The sequence below is a fragment of the Coprinopsis cinerea genome (assembly GCF_000182895.1).
Source record: "Coprinopsis cinerea okayama7#130 chromosome 1 map unlocalized cont3.1, whole genome shotgun sequence".
NCBI lineage: Eukaryota > Fungi > Basidiomycota > Agaricomycetes > Agaricales > Psathyrellaceae > Coprinopsis > Coprinopsis cinerea.
Window position 1 is genome coordinate 3,668,442 of NW_003307544.1, and position 16,785 is coordinate 3,685,226.

The 16,785-nt window shown below is 52.1% G+C and overlaps 4 protein-coding genes across 4 annotated transcripts; 2 read left to right on the forward strand and 2 right to left on the reverse strand.

The window, feature by feature from the left end:
• Window positions 1–341: 341 nt before the first annotated feature.
• On the forward strand, window positions 342–3,668 carry CC1G_00710 (hypothetical protein; the record flags this gene model as incomplete). The annotated part of the gene is made up of 8 exons (XM_001829479.1): window positions 342–365; window positions 419–461; window positions 522–581; window positions 631–963; window positions 1,021–1,045; window positions 1,097–1,645; window positions 1,703–2,061; window positions 2,113–3,668. The coding sequence occupies 8 exons, from the start codon at window positions 342–344 to the stop codon at window positions 3,666–3,668; spliced, it is 2,949 nt and encodes a 982-aa protein (XP_001829531.1).
• Window positions 3,669–4,332: 664 nt separating this feature from the next.
• On the forward strand, window positions 4,333–6,175 carry CC1G_00711 (hypothetical protein; the record flags this gene model as incomplete). Its single annotated transcript, XM_001829480.1, has 6 exons — window positions 4,333–4,350; window positions 4,479–4,935; window positions 4,992–5,130; window positions 5,341–5,483; window positions 5,548–5,773; window positions 5,848–6,175. 6 exons carry the CDS (start codon window positions 4,333–4,335, stop codon window positions 6,173–6,175), a joined length of 1,311 nt encoding a protein of 436 aa, XP_001829532.1.
• Window positions 6,176–7,309: 1,134 nt separating this feature from the next.
• Window positions 7,310–10,987, reverse strand: CC1G_00712 (hypothetical protein; the record flags this gene model as incomplete). Its single annotated transcript, XM_001829481.2, has 2 exons — window positions 7,310–8,473; window positions 8,531–10,987. The coding sequence occupies 2 exons, from the start codon at window positions 10,985–10,987 to the stop codon at window positions 7,310–7,312; spliced, it is 3,621 nt and encodes a 1,206-aa protein (XP_001829533.2).
• Window positions 10,988–14,066: 3,079 nt separating this feature from the next.
• CC1G_00713 (annexin A4) lies at window positions 14,067–16,174 on the reverse strand (the record flags this gene model as incomplete). Its single annotated transcript, XM_001829482.2, has 8 exons — window positions 14,067–14,364; window positions 14,429–14,651; window positions 14,718–14,860; window positions 14,916–14,996; window positions 15,053–15,173; window positions 15,237–15,978; window positions 16,048–16,068; window positions 16,148–16,174. 8 exons carry the CDS (start codon window positions 16,172–16,174, stop codon window positions 14,067–14,069), a joined length of 1,656 nt encoding a protein of 551 aa, XP_001829534.2.
• Window positions 16,175–16,785: the final 611 nt, after the last annotated feature.

Here is a 16,785-nt window from a genome sequence, read left to right on the forward strand (position 1 = left end):
AAGTACAATCGTGGGTGCACTCACATGACATTGAAACTCTCATTCACAGCTTTTGCTGTGACGCCTACATATATAGAGGTGCACCCCATTTCACTTCTCCACCCTCACCCTTACCCTCTCGTCAAGCGGCTCGAGGGTGCGGCTAGAGCTGCCTTAGCAGTAAATGATCCAGTCTCGGGGCTATGTTCAATCGTGGGTCCACTCACATGACATTGACACTATCATTTACAGCTTTTACTGTGACGCCTACAGATATATAGGTGTGCCCCATTTCACTTTTCCACCCCCATCCTTTCCCTCACCGCTATCAAGCGTCTTGAGTTCTCCGATTGGGACTAGGAATGGGGCAGGGTTTCTCGGGCTGGGTAAGGTTCCAATTTACTGGCGCGATCCCTCCGATCCCTCATATCGTCTCTAGAGGAAGGAGGACGATGTCCCTGCAGAACCTGACCCGAATTTGTGTGCGTCCCGCCTACCTTTCCGCCCTCGTGAGCGGACTTGGGACTTACACACTTCTCCAGACAGTTTTGCATCCGAACAACCGTCTCTGGGGGAAGACCATGATACCTCGCATAATCAGAGTAGGTTGTTGAGAATGACGCTAGCGGTGCATTTTTAATTAGTTTGCAGACAACCCTGGGGAAGACATACCACCGTCCACCCATGGTGGCCCATCGAACGTGACAATCCATGGCGGAATTTTCAACAAGGCGGGCCGAGATTTCCACCAACACCAGCACCAGCATCACCATTACCACGGTTATCCAAACGAGGGGCGGTCTATAGACCGTCCTGCTCTCGACAGAATCCTTTCTCGGCTGGTTCCCAAGGTCAACTTCCGAGCCATCTACCTCGATGTTCAGAAAAAATGTACGCGGGGCACAGGGGAGTGGTTCATCAGGAGTCGCCTGTACCGCGAATGGAAGAACAGCGCATGTGGGATCCTTTGGGGTATGGGAATGCGTTAGTGATCTACTTGACCTTCGTCCAATCGGCTTTGCTGACTGGAATTAACTGCAGCGGGGGCCGGAAAGACTGTCCTATCGTAAGCACTCTCCACCCACACCATTGTCAACAGCTCTTAATTTCATGCCAGGTCCACCGTGATCAAGGACCTCCTACGCCTAGAGCAGGAGTCGGACGACGTGAGCGTCGTCTTCGTATTCTGTCGATACACCGAGCCTCTTTCTGTCAAGGACATCCTGGAAGCCATCATCAAAGAATATCTCGAGCAACATCCCTTCCTGATCAGCGTCGTCGAGCCGCTTTACAGTCGTCACGAGCTGACGAAGACAGAGCCCTCTGAGGATGAACTAGTCACACTGCTGGCAGACATCGAAACCTTCTTCCGAAAGAGTTTCTATGCACTAGATGGCGTCGACGAGGCACGGAACGACGTCCAATTCGATCTTATCAAGCTATTCAATTCGCTTCAGGGAAACATCATCCTTTTCTCCCGCCCTCTAGACGAGCTCGGCGCCTACCTTGACTATGCTGTGCTGTTTTCCGTCTCTGCGCAAGCCGAAGATCTAGAGGTTATGATCGCAGACAAACTTGACCGCCACGTCACCCTCAGGCGAATTCTCTCGAACCCAGAGCACAAACTTGAGGTCGTCAGAAGAATACAGGAGAAATCCGCTGGCATGTGAGTGATCCACGAGTTGCAAACGTGCAGAAGAGCTCAATCTTAGGTCGTGAGCAGGATGTTGCATGCTTCCCTTCAGATTGAAGCTCTTCAGGGTTGCGCCACTATCAAGAGTGTACGCCGACGACTCGAGGAGTTCCCCGCCAAACTTGAAGACATGTATGAAGCGACTATGCAGCGCATTGAGGCCCAGCCACCAGAACTGGCCGACCTGGCCAAGCGTGCGCTTCTGTGGGTTGTGTTTGCGCAAAGGACTTTGGGCATCGAAGAATTGCTGCATTTTTTGTCTTACTGTCCGGAGACGGGAGTTTTCGACCAAGAGCAAGCGGTAGACCAGGCGACTCTGCTCGCAGTCTGCTGTGGCTTGATCGACATCACCCGATATCCCTATGTTGGTGGTGATGTTCGTCTCGTCCGTGAGTCTCTGCAAGCCCGTGCCCTTAAAATCACACACTGATGCTTGCCAGATTTCACTTCGAAAGATGCTTTAGAGGCCATCCTCTGCCGCAAATACCCATACCCGCACGCCCTTCTGCTGAGAACCTGCCTTCAATGGTTGGCGAATTGTGGCATCCCGCACTGGACAGGGGCCAACCTGTACCCCGACAATGTCCTTTTCCGTGACTACGCCTACACTTATTGGGCGAACCACGCTAAGCAGTGCAGCGAAGATCCCCATATGAAGAAAGTCGTTCTGCGTTTCCTTCAGCAATGTACCAATTACCCGTTGCTCCTTGTCCCGCCTGCTTCCGTCGAAGTCGATTTCCTGCGCCCCCTTCACGTGGCAGCTCAGTGCGGTCTCCGCTATATTTTGGAGCCAAAGGCTGCTGATGCCATTCGTGCGTATGGGTGGGACGTCAACGGGCGAACGAGCCTTGGAGCTACAGCACTTGCTCTAGCTTCACCAGAAGTTCTCGATCTCCTCCTAGAAGTCGACGGCATCGATGTCAACGCCAGGGTCCAGGGCGGGAACACTCCGCTTATGTATGCCTGTTTCAGGGGGGACGAGAAATCAGTTTCTCGTCTTCTTGGTGTCAAGGGCGTAGACGTGAACATCCAAGACAGCCGTGGTTATACAGCGTTGATGCTGGCACTCGAGGCTTGTTGGCTGGCTGGCGTTGTTGGTGATGGAAACGTGGATTGCTTGCTCAAGCACGATGGGATCCTGGTCAACACTGCGAGCTCCGGCGGTGTTACTCCCTTGATGTTGGCGTCGCGCTGGTGCAATATCCGCATCGTAGAACAACTACTCGAGTTCGAAGATATCGATGCGAATGCCATGTGCAATGCAGGGCGAACCGCACTGTCAGAGGCAGTGACCTCATGCAATCACCCCCCTCATCTAGCTGGAGAGGCCTGCGGTGAAAGCATTGTTGATCGCTTGCTCCAGTCCATGAGTATCGATGCTATCATCTCCACAGACCATGAGGGCAGGACAGCTTTAATGCAGGCCTGTGCGACCTTCTCCCAGTGTGGTGCAGTTGTCCGACGTTTACTCCATGTCGAAGGCATTCCACTTGACACAGTCGATCGTCAGGGTCGCACCGCATTATCCTTAGCGAGCGACACCATTGTCGATATTCTACTGGAACACGCGAGCCACGGAGATTTCAACGCCTGGACCCAATTTAGACAATTCGGTCTTTCGTCAGCAGCACGATGGGGGCGTGCCAGTACTGTCGAGAAGCTCCTGGAGATTGGAGGGCTTGACGTAAACGAGGTAGACGAACAAGGGCGAACGCCCTTGATGCTTGCATGCGACCTCAGCGTTTGTTTTGTTCCAGATGCCAGTGATCGGCGCTACAGAACTGCAAAAGTCCTTGTGGAACATGAAGACATCGACTTGGATCGACGAGATAGCGAAGGGAAGTCTGCTTTGATGATTGCGGCGGACAACGACATGGACGAACTTGTGGAACTTCTCCTTCAACATGGAGCAAGTCGTGAAGGCTTCGAGTTTATTTACGGGATTCCGGATTGGTTTTTCTACTATGGCTTTGATCTAGGCCTCCCCTTTTTATGAAGGCTCGCGAGTTTTAATAGTTTTACATTTCTCTCTGTTATGTAGAGGACGTGATATGCAATAATGGCTAGGCTAGTAGTGAAGGTGGGATTGTTGCTCTGTGACCGCTGGGTATGCGCTGAGACGTGAGGATTATACCTTTCTGTAAGCTCACCCGCAACCGGGGCCTTTGATGACACCAACCTCCAATAATGTTCCTCAGAATTACTACCTGCAATGCATTTCAAATCGTAGGGGGTTGGCGCAGAGCTGATGCTGCGGCGCTCAATTTGAATTTTGAATAGGCGCTCGTGGAGAGGGGCGTGTGAGTTTATTTGTCAGCGGGTTTCGCTTGAGCCGGCGAATTCATTCGTTTAGTGTCTTCTATCCCCGTCCACATTTTCTATACGAGTTTTTGAGTTTCTTCTTTCAGTTATACCAGCGGTGCAGGATTGTAATTGCAGCGCACTATGCTATGATGCCGCCGGCCGTTGGTGAATCATTGCGATGCACTTTGACCCCGTGTCACGACAGGGTCGGTAGAAAATAACCGAACACGTTTTAGGCCTCAGGAACAGGATCAGATACCGGTTGGCTCAGTGCCTTCTTAAAGACGCTCACTCTACTATTCAGCTGAAATATCGACCTTTTTCTCTCCTCTCATATCCATAGTTTTATTGCCTTGATGTCTGACTGGGCGCAGGTAAGTTGAGCTGCTTTGCTTAAGCTTTGGAACATTGTTCTGATCGATGTATGGGGTGTAGAGCAGCTTTGCAAGTTACTCGCATCTTGAACGTCGACGCTTGCTGATCGTCCTGGATTTCATTGCAGTCCCAGCCACCCCCTCCTGGATATTCTTCGGGATCGGGATACCCAGCACACCTCAGTTATCCAGGTCAACCGCCTCCACCAGGGACAGTCCTCACCGTTGAAGTAGTTGGAAACGCGGCCGATGGTCCATCGAATGAGAAAAGTGCAACAGAGGAATCTCCACATCCACATGCGCCCCCTGCCTACGGCGCTCCAGGTTCCCTCGATTACCCTGGTACACCGGGCAACCCTCTCCCTGTTATAACCTACGCGCAAGGTAGCACAGCCCCTCCACACCATCCCGGTGGGCTATGGTATCTAGGGACCAGGCTCCTCGATCCCACCACTCCAGCACCACTCGGAACGATCAAGGTACCAGGGTACGACCCTGAGCCTGATTTCGAACTTTTGCAGGCTGCGAGGGGGCAAGCAAAAGTAGATTTATACGACCAATACAAGAGGCAGGACGAGAATACTGGTAGGTCAAGCTTTCGTCATTGGTTTAAATTGGAGAGTGTTGTTGTTCACCTTTAGAAATTGGTGTTTCGACAGTGGTTGTCCCGATTGTCAAGTTGACGCTTCAGCAACGGGACGCGCTGAACGATTATTTCGTGGCGAAAACTGGAGCGGATATCCCGACACATATGGACCGAGTTGTGCAGACCTTGGCGATGTACGTCCTCATTCTTCGTGTATATGCGTTTCAAAGACAACTTTGACACCGATTTCCAGGAAAGATATCATTAAAGCACTGATATGGGGCCCGTTACTGTTCGATGCTTACCTCCTGAAGAAGTGTCTTTCTCGGTTATGGCAAGCTTTCTCCCTCCGTCGCCGTGGCTAGAGGGAAAATACTGACGTCGTGTCTCTCCATCTCTGACAGGAGGGACGAAATGATCTTGGCGGAGGTTATCCTCAATCGCGACCACGACGACCTTCGCCTCCTCACTCAAGCCTTCAAGCAACAGCATAACAAAGACCTTATCGAAGCTGTCAAGGATTCGCTATCTAACAAGATCCAGCGAGGTACATGTCGTCCTAGTAATCCATTTTTGAACGACTCATCAATGCGCTTCTCATCCCTGTCCAGTCTTTGTCATGGCTCTCAACTGCCAGCGCACACCCGATAACGTTCCAGTCGACCAAACCCAAGTATTAGCCGATGTCGAAACACTTGCAAACGCGTGCAAGAAGCGGCAAGACCTACCCTTCTTCGAGATCTTCATTAACCGGAGTCGACCTCACCTTACTGCTGTGATCACGGCCTATGACCAAAGTCAACCCAAGACTCTGAGTAAAGCCGTCAAGAGGGCTTGGTAAGTCCCTCGCCTTTACACGCCGTTTCTTCCCAGATCTAACTAAACGTATCTCTCTCTCTCCATGAATGTAGCTCGGGCGATGCCAAAAACGCTCTCCTTTACATCCTGCACGGTCTCAAGCCCAAACGTGGCGTCGAACAAGCGAGCATCTGGCGCGACGCGAAGCTGATTGAGAAGACGATGGCAGGACTTGGAACAAACGAATCCCGCCTTGTCTATCGAATCATCAGGGCACATTGGGATCCGAGCCGGATGGCTGCAATCAAGGAGGTGTATGAGACAAAGTACGGGAGGACGATTGAACATCGAATTTCGAAGGAAACGTTGCCGGACCATTATTCCAAAACATTGTATGAGATTCTCAAACTCTCCGAGTTGGACAGGAAGGAGAAGGTGTAGGCATTGGGACTGTCATGGATGTAACTGTATTATCGTAAACGAGGAGCGTCTACTACCAAGTACTCACTGGCGGAACGATTTCCCCAGCTGCATAGTCCGTTGAGCGCTCGGTAGGATGTGAGATTCAAGTTCACATTCAACCCCACAGTGTCAGTCGGAGCCTCGGAGTCTCGTGGTGCATGCCGCTCGGCATCTTCCGTGGGCGCTTAATCCAGTTTCGATGCGGTTTCAAATTATTCACCGTTCGATATGCCTGGTCAACTGGGGGAAAGTTCTTAGTAGCACGAGACACATTGACCAAGGGATATACATAACCTGAATTTCGACTAAAAAAGAAGCTACGTACAGCACTCTAAAACGCATGGACTAGACATGCATACATATCCACGACGAAGAACTCGAGAAAAAAAGAACAGCTCGTAAAAAATGTCGTACATAGTCATAAAGACCTATCTCTCCAACGAACAGAGGGAGCATACAGGGTACAGTTGGATATGCATAGCATATGGACGTATGAACGATAAGATGAAGAAATAAAGCATCGTAAGACAACCGAAAAAAATGCGAAGCATCGAGCTCTGAATCAAGGAGAAAGGAACATCACTGCTAGGGTACGAGAGTCGAGTCGACAAAACGAAGTGACAAAACAGGCAACGAAAAGCGAGAGGGAGAAAAGAAGAGACGAGGTAAGTACGGATACAGCTAACAGTCTATAGTGAAGGCGAGCGATAGAGAGAGGGAAAAAACTGGTAGAAATACACCTTGCAAAGGGGGGTATGCAATGGTTGCGTTGTCCGTGGGGTATGAATGGAATGACAAAACAAGGTCATGAAAAAAGGATGGATAGGAAATAGGGGAGGTGAAAATAGAGGGCGATGCTGAAGAGAGATGGATGGCAGGATAATGAAAACTGGAGGAGAGGTAAAGGATGACAACGAAGGAATACAATAAACAAAGACAGAGAAAACACGAAAGCGATGCAAAGTAACGGACGACTTGATCAAATGGAGAGATAACGATAGAAAAAAGATAATGCGGTGAATGGAAGCGAAGAGGAGAGTCGGAAAAACGCGAGACGATATGAAAAAGGTAGCAGAACATATGAAAACCTCAGAAAAACGACACCAAGTGCCTCTAATCAGTCAAATCCTCCAAAACAAACCACATAATCCCATCACACAGCCGATTCACCTTCTCCTTCGTACCCCCAAACTTGATCGTACTCGCAAACCGCATAAGCTGGCCTTTTGTGTCGCGATCAAGTCGAAGGACTAGATCCCTAATCGACTCTCCATTCCTAGCGGGTTTGGAATCGGTCGACTTCCCTCCACTCAGGCCACCTTCCACAGACCCCCCACTCAAAACACTCCCACACCCACATTCTACCACCCTCCTCAACACCCCCAAAATCCCCATATACACATCCGAAAACTTGATCCAATCGCTCACATTCTCATTCGACAAGAAGAAATGCATCAACACCGGAAGCGTCGACGTTGAGAAGAGCGTTTGGAGGTGTTGTCGCGTTTGAGTGTTGCGCTCGTCGATCGCGTCTGCGCCGTCGTCGTCGGATGCAGAGGAAGAAGTAGTGGAGGAAGTCTCATCGTCGTCGTCGGAAGCGGAAGAGGCGTCATCATCGTCAGCAGCAGGTACACTAGATCGTGCACCACGACGACCAGGAAAGACGAAATCATAATCATCATCCATCCGGAACTGAATAGTCCTCCCAGAAAAACACGACACCCCATCATCATCAACCCCCTTCCCATTGCCAGACCCAGACCCACCCACCACCAAACTAGACTCCATAAACAAAACCTTCAACACCCCCAACCAACCCTGCAAACACTCGAATGTATCAACCACAAGCGTCTCAAAAGCCTTGGTCGTCCTCTCCCTCCTGGACAACACCAGCTCCAAGAACGAAAGACGTTTGGGGGTGTCGAGGAGCGCTACGAGCTTCTTGGCTGGCCTAGTTCGTGAACTGGAAGACGAAGAAGGGGGGCACATCTCCTCGATCATGGCGGCAAACGACCGGTCGAATACATCGATACATTGGGAGATGGCGATGAGCGCGACGAGTGGACAGCACGACTTGATCGAGCATGTCTTGCCACCTTGACATCCCTTGGGGCATCCCGGTCGATTCCGAGTTGCATCGGGGTTGCTGGTCAAGTTCTCTGAGGATGAATCACAGCAAAGAGGCTTAAAACACCCCCGACAATGCATCGTCGAGCATCGCTGACAGGTGACGTGGAGGGTGCGGAGGAAGGAGGGTGCGAATGGGTCACTTGGGATCTACACACAGCAGCCCATCAGTGGCTATTATTGGACGAGAAACAGAAAAAAACTCACCGAACTCGCGGCCCCAGCCTGGCCCTGCTCACCCGAAACTACACACCCGCAATTGACACACTCCCTCGAAGCACTCAAAAACTCCAACTGAGGCGCGCTCTCCACCTCGTCCTCCAGTGGCACGCTCTTGTCCTTCCCACTGCCACTACCGCTGCTCCTCTGCCGGTCGCCCAACGGAGAGCCCACCAACAAGCCCGAGTTCAAGCTCGACGAGGATAAAGATCCAGACATCAAACCCATCGCCAAATCCCTCGCAGAAGGCGAACTCGAGATACCACTAGGGATGGGCATACCAGACGAGGTCGATGGTCGGCGAGATTCAACTCGGTGGACTGGTGCAGTTGTAGCAGGCTTAGGCACCGTCGGAGGAGAAACAGATGGCGTGACCCGAGAAAGCGCACGAGGCCTCGTTAGCGTAACGACCGGGGAACTTGACAATGCAGACGTAGACGGTGGGATCGTTGGTTTGTTGGAGGCGGGACTAGAGGATAAAATAGTTTTGGAAGTGGCGGGACTAGAGGATAAAGCGCGTTTGGAGGAAGTAGGAGTGGAGGATAAAGCAGATTTGGTAGTAGAAGGCATCGCCGCACCCGGGGCGTTACTCCCCCGCTGAGCAGAGCGGGAAGACTGAGGGGAAGGGATGGCGACTGGCATCGGCTTCGACGATTTAGACGACTGCTGTGACGGTGGCTCCTTTTGCGTGGGGGTAATCGTACTGACAGTACTAACACTGCACACGCTGGCGGTAGATGGCAGGACTACCTCCCCCAACGTCCCGCCCGTTTTGGATGCAGAAGCCGACATCGTACCATTCCCATTGAATTGAGAAGTCGAAGTCGAGGTCGAAGTGGAGGGCGAAGGATTAAAATAAGACAGGGGGATGGGACTCGAAGATGATTGCTGATTATGATAGCGAAGACGATCCTGCGTCAACGCCGAGGCGGTCGTCCTTGACGACGTAGAGGTCGAAGCAGAGGTAGAAGAATGACTTTTGGGTGGCGCCGTGGCGGAATTAGATGCTGTAGAAAAGATTAGGGGTACTTTTGTATTGGTCAACCCCGACGATGTCGACGTGGAAGACGTTTTAGTATGGGCCGACGCATTTTGGTGACGTGCTGCTGAAGCAGAAGAAGATGGCGTCGAAGGCCGGTAGGAGGAGAACGAAGCCCTCGCCGAGCGCGACGCAGAAGCAGAAGCGGAGGCCGAAGCAGAGGTAGACGCCGACACAGTAATCGGCCTCGAAGGGGACGGCGAAGTGGAAGCGGAGGTGGAAGTCGAAGTCGAAGCAGAACTGGTCGAAGGCCTCGAAGTAGAAGTCGAAGAAGTCGAGATCGAACTGGACGCCCTGCTGCCCCAACTCGGCATCATAACCAGCGGAGCAGGGGGCATGGCAGGCGGCGAAGCCGACACCGCACGCGCAGCTTCAATCAGCTGTGGCTGGATCGCTTCCACTCTCCAGCTCCTTGCCAACTCACGAGCTGCCTCCTCGTCCGAGATGAACCGCTTCCCACTGGCAGCAACGCTCGTGTTGAGCCCGTTGGGTGGGCTGGGAGGATCGACCATGGAACTGGCAGAGGTCGACGTCGAACCCGACGATTCAGACGAGTACGAATACGACGAGGAGGAGGAGAATGAGGTGGAAGAATCGATGGAGCTGGTGGACGTGGTCGATCCAGACCTCGTATGCCTCCTCGGCACACCCCCGCCACCGCCCAACTCGCTCGGAGAAACCAAAGCGTACTTGGGCTGAGGGATGGACATGGGCTGCGGCTGAATCCTAGTCGATTGCGAACGGGAATGGGAATGGGAATTGGATTGCTGTTGAGTGGCGCTTCGTCCTCTCCCGGTCGACCCCGCTGTTCCATAGAACGCGGAACTCGACGTCGAGTACGAAGTGGAGTAGGAACTAGCAGTGGTGGCGGTGGAACTGGCTCTAGAAGGCGCGGTTGGTCTCTGCAGCTGTTGCTGGTACTGGTGGGGGCTATATCCCTGTCCGATCTGCATCGCAGTCGTCGCCGCAGCGGGAACGAGCTGGCGTTGACTCTTGACCTGCGCCTCGCGCTCCGACTCTGCCAACGCCCTCGCAAGCGCCGCATCGTCAATCGCCTCAAACGCCGCACGCTGCGCACGAATGAACGCCTCCTCCAAATCCATATCTTCGCAATCCATCGCGTCGAATACAGACGGCGAGTAGAAATCTTGGTTGCCTTGCGCACTGAGGAGCGCGCGGATGTTGATCGATTGTGGTTGGTGCATCGGGTAGGTAGAGGGGTTGTCGTACGATGAGGAAGAGGAGCTAGAAGTCGAACTGGAGCTTCCGCTTCGAGTTGTAATAGCTGGGCTTGCGGCTGCGGAGGACGCGGAAGCGTAGAGGGCCGGTGCAAGGCCGACCATCGACGATCCAGCACTGCTCGACGTCGTGCCAACGATATCAGCACTACCCGCGCTTGTTGACATTTTTAATGGGAGATGTTGTGTGATTTGGGATAGATGTGATAAGAGTGACTTGACTTGCTGTATTGCAGTTGGAAATGATTCCGACACCCGATGTCGTTGTCGTTGTCGACGTCGATGTCTGTCACGCCGTCACTATCGTCCCAGGCGTCGGTGCGTAATCGGGGTGGAGATGGATGGGCGTATGCGGCGCGTACGTGTATTTAGTGGCTCCTATCCGCGGGACCTAATCTTCACCTAGTGCAAACTCGTCTTCGTCGATCTCGAATCTTCTGAATCCAAGGTTTCCTTCTGTGCAAAATTACACTCAGTAACAAGCTACCACAATCAACCAAAGCAAAAGTACAAACGCAAGCTCCTAACTCACCTTTGGAACAGATTTACTCGAAACCCAAGAGTCGTCGATGACGGAAGACGATAAGAAATAAAGCAAGCTAATTACTGGGAGATATTGAGTTTCTGGCTGATTTTTACTGGAATGGGAGGTGCTTCTTGATGTTATGATTTCGGATTCAGATGGCGGGTCTAGATATGAAAAAAGACTTGGGTGGGTGGTGGTCCGTTGGAACGTCGTCCGGCCGAAGATTCCACGATGGGTAGGTGGGTTTTAAGCTTTGTGTTCTGTCGATCCGAAGGTGTACGTTGCGGTGTGGAGACCTGTCCAAGCTCGGGGCTGTTAACGTTGGGCGTCGTCGATTTCGAGGACTAGTGGTTCGCGGGTGTGCAAATCTACACCTTTGCGATTAGCCTCCGCTGCATACAAGGAACCACCAGCAACACCTTTACTCACCAATAATCACAGCGGTGGATAGATACCAAATAAAAGAAGATCCTTCCTTCCTTCAGGGCTTCGAAAAAAGTTCGGTTTTTGTTATCCGTAGTCGCTTTTAGGGTCGTTCTTTATGTATATCGAGCAGCAGCAGCAGCAACAATGGTATCTGAGTAACAGTGGCAGCGGGAGAGTCTCGGAAACAGTGTTGGCAAGGTCAAGGTCATTGTACAGCTTGTGTGTGGGTGAAACGGGCGGTGGCTAGCGATGGCAATTCAATGCTCGATGTGAACTGGATTGCTGAGTGGTGACTGGTCCACGTCAAGATGTAAATGGTTGATTTCGAAAAAACTAGTTGTTGTTCTCGTTCCTGTATCAAAAGGGAACCGTCATCAGTTTTTGTCGAATTTTCCACTTGATATCATGATTGTCTCCTCCTTCCTCGCCTCCAAGAAAACGAGCATCCACTTACGAATAAAATTCAAAGACTCAGCATCCTGATCCAAAAATGTGACAAGAGCAATAACGTGAAGAAAGATGGCCAAGGAAGAGGAAGGAGGAGGAAGGGGAGAGGAACTCCGCCACCTCCCCAGCCCAACCCATATAAGGCGCCCACCCAAACATCACACGGTGACGCTACCCTTACCCTTCGCCCAGTCGCTAAAGTAACAACACCAACTCAAAAAATAAACGTGAAACTCCGAACAGAAAAACGTTGCCATTAGCCATGCATACATATGTCATCCCGAGCAAAAAACGTGTACTAAAGACCGAACAACCACTAGAAATAGAACTTTTTCTCTCGAGACAAGCGTTTCGTGACATGGATCAGAGCGGCGAGAACGCTGAGTGGAAACGGTGAACAACACGTGTATGCCTCGAGGCCGAACTTGATTTTCTTTCGGTGATGACATTCTGGTACATGCTCGCACCACAGAGGTGGGTCGGAACTTGTGAACGCTCTCAGGAAGTTCTAAGTACATCCTATATAGAAGCTATGGAACCGATGAAGGAACGATGGGAAGGGGTGACATGTATTCTCCGAGGTTCCGTTCTCAGAAGCGCGGTTGTCCCGTTCTACCAATACACGAGGCACTCCGAACGTCAAGGATCCGGCCCACCCGCCTAAGTGAGAGTCTGAGATGCAGTGGCATGATCCATCGCTTTTGATCCCGCCCGCCGCGCGGGACGGGCGCTTATCCAATTCCCAAAGAAGTAAGCCAACGCGAGCCAGGGTTCCGCTCTCTCTGACGATGACGTAGGCCCCTTTTTGTTTACCGGACCTACACAACAGAAAGCTCAAGTTGAACTCTTTCATAAAGCCTTACCCGAGAAAACTATATAGGATATAAGGCATACTGCCCACTAGCGGGGGTACCCCCGGGTACCCTCGCTTTTTCGGTGGGGTACCGGTACACAGTAGCATTATACCGTATAATGGGAGCCCTTGGCATGGTTCCCGCTGTCAATCTACCACCCTGATACCCACCGAACACCACCGAAGCGAGAAACGGCTGATCTGATTGATTTAGTAAACAAGCCCCTATCAACCTACAGCCAGAGGTGCGAAAATTCATCTTTACCCTCCTCCAATTCTTCTGCTTCTCTCTCAGAGTCTAATTCAGCTTGATCATGCGTTATCTCAACGTCTTCTGTGCCCCATTCATTTGGTTTCTCGTCCATTGTATGTCTCTTCCCAGTTCAACCCGAAATTCTGGCCAATGGAGCCCTGGGTGGTTGATTATTGCTCCTACACATGGGATGGGAGCCCATTTCTAAGTTAATAGTACAGATAGAATCTATCTGCGTCTTAATCAATCGTGAAATTCATGTACAGACGCACCGAGCGCCATCGAGAGCAAGGGAGAGATGTGAAGTTCAAATGTTCCAATTCAAGCTCCGCATCAAAAACGACCAAAACGGGCACTTCGCTGCCCGAAATGGACGCCGGCATCGCTCGGCGCCAAACCGCCTGCCAAATCCGCTCGAGCTTGGACCTCTGCTCTTCAAAAGACCTCCCACTTCCCAAATCGTCGAAAAGACCGTCGATTTCAGGCGATAGCTGGTCACGTGAGGGTACCGGGTACCGTGACACGGTTTCAATACATATGCATGCTGTTCAATTTTGATAACCGCCCCTCCTCATTTGGATAACGTCGGTCTTCATCGCGGTGTTGCCCAGGATTAGATTTCGTTCCAATCCCACAGAAAAATATATTAAGAAGATACGAATACACATAATCTTTTGTACAACCAGAACACGAAAACCATGGGTATAACCACGTCCACCCCCGTCCTACCTCTCCTCTCTCTCTACGCCGTACTCCTAACAACCATCAAAATCCCCTCCCTATAACTCCCACTCGTCTCACCCTTAATCCTCGCCTCAAGCGTCTTCCCATACCGATTCCTATACGCCTGCTTCACACCCTCAAACCTCTTCTTATCCCAATGTCCCCTCATCGTTCGGTAGATAAGCGTCGAATCCCGCGTGCCCAGACCAGCCATCGTCTTCTCGAGTAATTTGGCGTCACGCCAGATTCCTTGCCCGTCCCGTTTGGATTTGACACCATGTAGGATGTAGAGGAGGGCGGTTTCGAGGTTTCCAGAGCTGCCAGGAGTGCAAACGAGTATGTTAGCGCTGATGGTGTAGACGGTAGAGGAAATGGACGTACAAAGCTTTCTTTACGACTTTACTCAAACTCTTGTGTTTCTGTCCATAAGCAGTGATAACAGCCGCAAGATGGGGTCGACTCCGGTTCACAAAGATCTCGATGAACGTCATCTCGTCTTTGTTCTTGCCAGCTGTGATGAGCCTGTCGACGTCTGCTGAAACTTGCCCGTGGTCGATGGGGACGTTGTCGGGTGTCCGTTGGGTGTTGAGCGCCATTACGAACACTAGAAGATAAAGAATTGGTCAAGAAAGGGGCCTGTGGAATAGGGAAGAGAATGAAAGAGACATACGTCGTTCCAGCTTGCCAGACAGATCGCTCTTGACATCGTCCACGAGGTCCTTGCCATATCGCTGCTTGTAGCCTTGGATGAGCAATCGCAGCTCATCCTGGTTTCGGTTGAGAATGAGTTCGGTCAACAACATCTCGTCCGTCCTACAGTCCACATTAGACGCCTGAACAGAATCCAACTGAATCCACAAATACTCACCCGAACCCAGCAAGCGCCTTCCTCAACAACTCGATGTCGTACTTGAGTGGTCCCAACGATAACGCTCGAACCATAGTCCGTCTGCAAAGACGACGTCAATATCATAAAGAGGCGTGACGAGGATAAACGCAACTCACACTTCACTCGACAACACCGCCGGTTCCAAGAACGTATGAATATCCTGTCCCACTTTAGCCGTAAAATAATCATTCAACGCATCCCTCTGCTGAATCGACAACGGCAACAACATCTTAATCGCTACGCACTCAAAAGTCAGTCCCCGCTTCAAATCCTAATCCGAATGAACCGAGAAAAACGCACTCTCACTATCATCAGCCTGCCCATTCTGCAACTTGCCCTTCAACTTTTGGAACTTTTCGAAATCAGGGGCGGGGTCGTAGCCGGGTAGTTTCATAGCTCCAAGCGGTGCAGCAGGTGTGTTGGGATCAACAATCTGAACGCCCAAATACCAGAGTCCTCCGACTGCTATTGGGGGCGCACCGAATGGCATCGGGGGAGGAGCGCCCCCGGGATAGCCTGGCATCGGAGGGGGCGCGCCGCCGTAGGGAGGGTATGGAGGTCCACCTGGTGGCGGGGGAGCGAAGGGAGTTTGAGGTTGAGGAGCTTGCTGCTGCTGCTGTTGTCCCCCCGCAGGTGTAGGCGCCGATCCATCCTTCCCTTGTTCACCAACTGCAGGAGTCGCTCCCGGTGCCCCAGGAGGCGGGTAGGCACCGTAAGCCGCACCATAGCCCGGATACGCTCCGTAGGGTGGGTAGTGTGGGTAGGGAGGGTAGTGTCCAGCCTGCTGTGGCGGTTGTCCTGGTGCAGCCGGAGGGGTTGGGTAGCCCGGGTATCCACCAGGGGGCGGGTATCCTGGATAAGCTGGGTAGGCGGGGTATCCCTGCGCGGGCGGATATCCTGGGTATCCTTGCGGTGCGCCTGGTGGAGGCGGGTACTGTCCAGGAGGCGCGCCCCCTGGCGGTGGGTACTGGCCCGGTTGTGGCGCAGCTCCAGGAGGCGGGTAAGGCGACGCAGGTGGTTGGCCGGGAGCTGGTGCCGCAGGCTGAGGGTAATACCAAGAGCGATGATCAGCCCACATCCAAGTCGAGTGCTAAGTAAGAGACCAACATACCGCGCCAGGGGCTTGAGGAGTCTATACGATGCATCGATAAAGACCGTCGATCAATACCCAGATGCTTGGCGACGCGAAAGTCAAATCGGATGGTGCTCACCTGGTTCTGGGCTGCTGGGTCAGACATACGGGTCTAGAGAAATGGGTTGGGTAAGTGAGAAAGGAGGATGTGCTAGTCAAAACTCGGAGCGCCTGTCGAGGCTCTTATAAATCTGTAAAGGATGGTTTGCGGAGGTGTGGATACCACACCGCTTTTGGTCATCTGCTCGGTCGAATTTGCGAATAAAATAGGAATGGGTGGATATTTCGTTTCATTCTCCATTGATAGCGGTGCGTATGGAAGTCGAAGCAGTGAGCTGGGCCGGGCGGAAAAGGCTGTGCCCGTATTCGCCGCTTGGATTTCTGGCTGAACTTTGCACACTGATCAGCACTCGCGGCGCGGTATGCGGTGGGTGGCGCTGTAGAGAAGCTGTTAAAATGTTGCATCGCTCCTGGTGTCTATGACCAGGGAGGCAGGGAGAACGCAAATGCACGAGAGCGAAGCGATGCTCAACGTCACCACCACGTCGCCAATAGTAACACCGTTCCCTTATTTCTTCCTTTCATTCCCTTTGACCTGACAGCCTGCTGGGTTTTCATTGTCTTGAGAGCAAGGGTTTGGGGATGTAGACGAAGGTCAGTGACATTCGATATGTAGGAAAAGGTGGACAGTACCTTCAACATCGCGACGCGAACTTG